Consider the following 7,436-nt stretch of genomic DNA (forward strand, 5'->3'; position numbering starts at 1 on the left):
AAAGAAATCCATGTTATCATCGACATTACTTCTTCAGCTAATTTCTTACAGTGAATGTGCACTGACTCTGGCTGAGGAGAATAATTTACTCCACTGTTGAGTTTAAGGTTTTCTTCTTAAAATAAAATGTTATTTGTAGAATAGAAGCTAAAAGAAAACCCCACTTTTAGCAGAACCTGTATTATGAGCAACAGATTTGGAAAGGTGCATGTGTACATTTCTGCCCACTGATTTATTCTGATGCATTTATATGAATCGTCCCAATACGTAAACCAAACCACAATCCTTACAGCAACACAATTTCATAGATCACATAAATGTTTTTCCTAGGGCAGGGGTGTTTGCTGTTGGGCCACTGACTGTAGAGGGAGCTCTTTCTCCTAGCCTATAACTTCTCATGTAGCAGAAGTCTCACAGAAAGGGTCACCTTTAGGAACTCAAGATGTATGATCGATATTGCTAATGAGAAAGATCTCCTGGACTTACTTAGGTCTGCATATATGATTGAAGAGAGAATTGATTTTCAAGTGTTTTGTTTTTATAAAGTAATACTCAATTCAAGCACTTAACAATACTTATACTTTTTAAAAAAATACTATTTTCTTTTAGGGATTTGAAATCTTGTAGCCTCTAGAAGAGATCATCTGTCCATGTTGTTTAGAAATACTCAACATTTTTATCAGGGAAAACTGAGTAATAAGTGCTGCAAGCATTTACTTTTCTTTAGAGTCTTCCATATGCCAGGCCCATGCATAATTCAGACACATAGCACTATGACAGAATGATGGCTGTCTCATCACCCACATTGCAGCTAAAGTGCTCAGTGCTGGACAACTGAGCCATTAACTGCAAACGAATCCAAAAATCTATCAGGGAGATTTTTTTTTGATCAATGTTGAGTCAGAAGAGCCAGTAGCAAGAAAATAAAACCACTTTCATTAGTCTGGTATTGTAATTAAGCCAAAACGGAGTCTCAATTGTTAGCCCTCTGGTGAGGACTCAGGCTGCAGTGACACAGAACCTTTCAGATTTTCAACTTTGACCCAACAGGCCTGGTCAGCACAGGCCAACGAAACACGTTGAGTCATTCCATTCCTATGCTACTTTGAGGACTAATGGGGCAAACCAGTTTATTCTAGTATATATTAAGCACTTGTAATGTACAAGACCCTGAATTTACTTCTGAAAAATGCATATGTTCATGTCATATCGCCAGATATATATACACAGATAACTAGAATGTAAGGTAGTATGTCAGGGGAAAGGAGAGATTTAAGACAAAATACTCTAGGAAACCTTGAGGGGGGAGGGAGTCCTTTTGCAGCTGAAAGGTATTTCGGAAGAGATGGTACCTGAGCTTCATCTTGAAGGAAGATAAGTTTTCTGAAGCAAAGATGAAAAGGGGGTACATTCTAGGCATAGACAACATATGGAAGTAGGAGATAGCATATCAAGTTGGAGGCATGGCTTAGTCCAGGTTGGCTAGGGAGTACGCCTGGAAAAGTATGCTGGAACCAGATTGTAGAAGACCTGCCTGAGGAATTCACATTTTATCCTAGAGGCAATAGGGAGCTTCTACTCATTCTTGGGGCCACAAGGTGGTGCTGTGCTGCACAAAATATGCCAGGCCTGGAGTCAGGAAGACTCTTCTTCCTGAGTTCAAATCTGTCCTCAGACACTTACCAGCTGTGTGACCCTGGGCAAATCATTTAACCCTGTTTACCCCAGTTTCCTCATCTGTAAAATGATCTGGAGAAGGAAATGGCAAACCAGTCCAGTATCTTTGACAAAAAAACCCCAAATGGGGTCATGAAGAGTTGGACACAACTGAAATGACTCAACAACTTATTATTGAGTAGGGAAATGCCATGGTCAGGACAGTATCCTATGATATGTAGGGAGTATTGGAGAGGAAGGAGAGTGGAGGAGAGGGAGAGGCTTAGGAGGCTTTTATAATAGTCAAGGAGAGAAGTAATAAGGGCCTGTCATGTCAAGGGAGGAAAGGGGATAAATACCAGAGATACTCTGGAGGTCGAGTTGCTAGGGTTTGTTGGGAGCCGATTTGGTTGGGGAAAGGGGGAATCTGTGATCCTAAGATCATACACTTAGAACTAGAAGAGACCTTGGAGGTCACATAGTCCAGTCTCCCAGTTTTATAGAAGAAGAAACTGAGGTCCAGAGGGGAGAAATGTCTTGCCTGAGGTCACACAAGAAGTGATAGAAGTGAGATTCAAAGCCAGGCCTTCTGACTCCAGATCCAGCACTCTTCCCACTGTGGATATGTTGAATTTGAGGTTTGGGTGGAATATCCAAGTGATGCTATACAGAAGGCATTTGAAAATGCAGGTTTGGAGGAAGGGAATAAGCATTTATGAAGTGCCTGTTATGTGCCAGGCCCTGTGCTAAGCACATTTAATAAATATTATCTCATTTGATCCTCATTACAATCTTGTAGTCAGTAGGTGCTATTATTATCCCCATTTTATAGTAGAGGAAACTGACATAAGCAGAGGCTAAGTGACTTGTCCAAGGTCATGTAGCTAGTAAGAGCATGAAGCTGGATTTGAACTGACTCCAGACCCAGTACTTGATCCACTGTGTCACATAACTGCCTCTGGGGAATGTTTGAAGCTGAAATTCGTGTAGTAGTAATGACAATTGAACCTGTAGAAGCAGATGAGATTACAAAGGGAACTTGTAGAGAGAAGGGGACATAGGACAGAGTTCTTTGGGGGACACACACTTAGAGAGTAGAGGATGATGAAGAACTAGCAAAGGATACTGGGGACAGAGCTTCGAGGTGAACCCCCGTTAGGAGACAGTGAAGGAGACTGAGAAAGAGTAGTCGGAGAGATAGGAGGAGAAAGAACCAGAAGGGAGTGAGCAGGGGAAGCAGGGAGTGTTCAGAAGGAAGGAATGGTCAACAGTGCTGAATGTTCCCAGAATGTCAAGGGGAAAGATGATGGAGAAAAGGATGGCAGGTTTAGTGAGCACAAAGTCTTGGGTGACCTTTAAGAGAGCCCTGGCATTTAATTCATCTCTTTAAGAGATGACTGGCATTCGAAGCCAATTGCAGGGGGCTGAGCAGAGAGCGGGTGGAGGCATTGGTTGGAGTAAATGCCTCCTTTGAGAATTTAGCTATGAAAGGGAGCAGAGCTATAGTGCTAGTTTGTAGAGATGGCAGGATCAAAGGAAGGTTTTTAAAAACAGACTTTTGGTTATAATTTGTTTTTACATCCCCTAGATTTTCCTCTGTATCCCTCCTCCTTGCCCCTTCCAGAAAACCATCCCTTATAACAACAAAAAAGGAAGAAAGGAAGAGAGAGAGAAAGAAAAAAGAAGAGGAAAAGTCAGGAAAAGTAGTCAACACATCCAAAAGATCTAACCTGACATACAGTCCCACACCAAGGGAACCAACCCCTGCAGAGGCAGAGGGAGAACTGTCTTCTCTTGTCTCTGCTTTGGGATCAAGTTTGGTCTTTCTAATTTCTCAACATTCAGTTCAAAGGAATGTTTTTTAAAGGATTTGAAAGACTTAAGCATGTTTGTAGCCAACAGGGAAGAAAGTGGTGGCTAGGAAGGGACTTGTGTTTGTCCTTCATTCTTGAAGAGGTACATGACATCAGGGAAATGATAACATGACTTGCAGTTGACTTTGATTTGAGTGAGGGAGGGCAGTGCAGGGTCACCAGCCTCATTTTCTCCTCCAGAGCCATCTGGGTCCAGCGGCCAGATATTCATTAGGATGACTGGAGATGACCCAGGATGCAATGGGAGAACCTGGCCCTTTTAGGCCAAGGTCTTTTCAGGTTCTCACTTTAAGTGAGGTAAAGTGAGGTAACAGGAACTGAAGATGAGAGAAAGAATAATTAGCCAAGCTCCTGAAAGGGAGGAGATCAGATGGGATTAAGGTCGAAAGGGAAGGGATTAGCCTTCATAAGGAAGGCAAAAGAAGGAGAGGTTGGCTGAAGATGCCCAGAAGTTCTGTGGTATGGAGAAAGGACAAGAAAGGAGCTTATGGCAAATGACTCCAATCTTTTCATGAAAGTAGGAGATGAGGCTCTTGGCAGAGAAAAAGATAGGGTGAGGTTTGAAGGTGAGGGCTTGAAAAGATTAGACCTGTAATTATGGGGAATGGAATAAAAGGGGGGACAATCAGGAATGAATGAAAGAATTTGGGTGTAGCAGTGAAAACCCAGTTGAGGTTAGAAAACATGAATTTGTGGTAATCCCACTCAGCAAGGTTTAGTAACTTCCTCCAGAACTGCTCATTGACTTCGGAGTAGAAGTAGAGAGGACAAATGCCCCACTGTATCCTTGGCCATCTCCAGTTGTCCTAATCTACATCTGGCCACTGGACCCAGATGGCTCTGGAGGAGAAAGTGAGGCTGGTGACCTTGCACAGCCCTCCCTCACTCAAATCCAATTCACCTGCAAGTCATGGCATCACCTTCCTGATGCCATGGTCCCCTTCCAGAACGGAGGACAAACAACAACAACACCAGAGAGGACAAATGGGGGAGCGGGGAGGTGGACCAAAGTTAAGAATTAGCATGGTATTGGCAATGGAAGGACAAAGGGGATAAGGGAATAAAGGTGGAACATGCACAATTGGGCCTTTTTAAACTGATTAGTTGTAGGATCAGAAGGAATATGATGGGAGGAAAGTAAAACCAGAATGGAGTGATTGACTAGAAAGCCTGGAATTGAGGGACTGGAGGGCCAATAAGAAAAACTGACATTTCGATGGTATTACATTTATCCCTTTCACATCGCAGGGGTTAGGGGTGCAGTGCAGCCACAATATGGAAAATCTGAGTAAAAATTTTTGGCCATCCTTTAGTAGCAGAGAAGAAGTCTGAATTCTTTCTTTTTCTTTTATGGGGTATTTACAGTATCTTCTTGTGAAATTTCAGTTAATTATTTGGTCATAGGCTCTGTGTCATCTGCTGACCTTTGCATGTCATCTGCAGCTTCCACAAAATTCCCCCAAAATTCCCATTTAATTTCTTATGCCAACCTGTGATATATAGAAACTATGATGGGGAAGTGATGATGTGGAAGGGAGAACTATATAAAGTTTACAAATAGACATTGTCTCATTTGAACCTGAAATGATTTTCTGAGGTTGGGACAGCTGCTATTATCCTCACTTTACAGATACAAAACCAGGGCTCAGAGAGGTTGTCTGTCTGTGATCACATAGCTGCTAAGTATTGAGGCAGGATTTGATCCCAGATCTTCCTGATAAGCCCCAGAACACGATTCCTCTCAAAGGACAAAGAGAAGGTTTATGACAATAAGGTGAAGGAGAGGTGGATGGTCAGAGGACGGCAATCAGTTATGGGAGTTTCAGCGTTGAAGGTCTTGGAGGTGGAACAGCCTTGCATAGTCCATGCCATACCTCCTGTGAATAGTTGAAATACAATGGAAGTGGAGGGAGGTCTTGGCAGTTAAAGAGGGTAACTGGGTGTTCAGATGGTCACCAATATGAATATGGAAGTGATTAAGAGCAAGAGCTTCGGTGGAAAGGAAAGCCAAGTACTGAACTCACTGAGGAAGAAGAAAGTCAGACCCAAAGGGTGGAAGCTCACAGCAACACACATCTGGACAGGGTGAGACAGCTGGATGGCATGAGCCTCAACAGAGGAGAGTTTGCTGACTGATGAGTAGTAGACAGAGGGTCTGAAAGGGGCTGTGGACAGTAAGACATAACTGGATGGCTCCCCCTGTCCTTATTAGCCTGGGGATATGAGAGGAGTGGCCAGCATTAAAGAAGGGTGATAAGGGTTGATTCTGGGAGAAAGAAAGCTAGCATGAAGGGGAGTTTGTTAACAATAGAGAGGGATTCCAGAGGGTGCATTGATGGGATGCAGTGGGGACAGAGGATAGAGACTGATGCGAGATAGGACTGAGAGATAGCAGGGAAGAGGACGTTTGGTTTAATCAAAAGTTACAGTTGGAAGGGCACTGTAATAGCTCTGTCACCAAAACTGCAACCTTGGCCTGAGATTGTGTTACCCAAACTTCACAACAAATTATCCATCAGTTAAGTAAAACCTCCTCTGTGAATCTTCACCTTCCACTTATCATTCATAGTTTCTTTTCTCTTACTCCAGTGAAGGAAATATCTTCTCATTTTTTGTTTCAGTTTCTAACACATTTATTTCTGTGTTTTAGTAAGCTGCTCCTGCACCTTCCCCATCCTGTGGACAGCAAGACTGGAAAAGCGAGTTTTATCACAGAAAAGGAGATCCTTGAAGTCGTCTTGACCATGAAAAGAGAGCTTGATTTCATTAATTTTTCCTGAAACCGTAATGGGGGTAAGATAAGCTGTTGTTCAGTAAGACTAGAAGCATCATCAGAGTCCAAAGAAAACTCCCTGGATGCTGAATAGGTGATCGCTAAGAAGCTGATGAGATGTCCACAGATCAATTCGGTAGTTAGAACAATGGAAATATTTAAACCACAGATGGTTAGTACTTTTGTGTCTGCAGTTTTAAGGACTCAAACCAATGAAAGATGCAATGGTATGATCCATTTTTCCACAATTGGCCGTTAGGATGGCAAAAACAAACAAAACCAAAGCGAAAGGGCCTTATCTCTCTGTTATTTGGTTAATTTTGGTTAAATCGTATAGACTTGGCTTATGATGAAGTAGTTGAAATGTTCCCATAGTTGGTATACAGGTTGTCCCAAAAGTCCTAGTGCAGATTAAGCTTAAAAACTTAAAACTGCACTAGGATTTTGGGGACACTGTTTGTAGGTATTAGTGTTTTCACCATACATGTTTGAATAGAAAAGGAAATGAAGGGAAATTGTAATCTTTGAGCAATTTGGATCTATTTGAAGGATTTGTTATTAGTCACATTTAAAAACATTTTAAAAGCTTTTTTCCTATGCAGCCTTATAGTTATTACTGGTACCTTTTTGGGGTACTCTGAGTTATATCGTGGCAACTGAACACCTTGAATTGTGAAAGGCATTTAGAAAAACGAGTGGCATTCTTACCACTTGGCTATGTCTCCCTCATTTCCAGTGTTTCTTCTTAGTTGGTGACATGTGCTAGTCTTTTGTCCCTATTCTTGTTAACTATTCAAATACAGTCTATCCATAGATGAAAATGTACCCCCATCAGTCAGATGCTTCATTTACAAGTTAGCAATAAAAGAAATCTTGTCTTCCAAAATGGGCTGTTCTTCCGTGTTTTTCTTCAATCTCAGGAGTGAATTGAGAAGAGGGAAAGTGAACAATTGAGAGACAATCTTCCTTCTCCCACCAGAGCTTGGGGAAAATCAGGACTCCAGCAGATGTGTCCTGGAGATAGTTCAGCCCCTCGGCTGAGGGGCCAGTGAGGATCTAGGCTGTTGATTAGGTCAAGCAGAACCAAGCAGGACTGGGACCATGATCAATTGGCTGTGCTTAAGCAGGAAGAG

At 42.3% G+C, this 7,436-nt stretch overlaps 1 protein-coding gene across 1 annotated transcript in view; it reads left to right on the forward strand.

The window, feature by feature from the left end:
* DNAAF6 (dynein axonemal assembly factor 6) overlaps window positions 1-6,584 on the forward strand; it is a 59,947-nt gene extending 53,363 nt beyond the window's left edge. The window contains exon 6 of the mRNA XM_036740485.1: window positions 6,181-6,584. Within this exon, the coding sequence (XP_036596380.1) occupies window positions 6,181-6,310 (130 nt within the window). The 3' untranslated portion in view covers window positions 6,311-6,584. The remainder of the gene's footprint in view (window positions 1-6,180) is intronic.
* Window positions 6,585-7,436: the final 852 nt, after the last annotated feature.

Source organism: Trichosurus vulpecula (assembly GCF_011100635.1).
Source record: "Trichosurus vulpecula isolate mTriVul1 chromosome X unlocalized genomic scaffold, mTriVul1.pri SUPER_X_unloc_1, whole genome shotgun sequence".
NCBI classification, from domain to species: Eukaryota; Metazoa; Chordata; class Mammalia; order Diprotodontia; family Phalangeridae; genus Trichosurus; species Trichosurus vulpecula.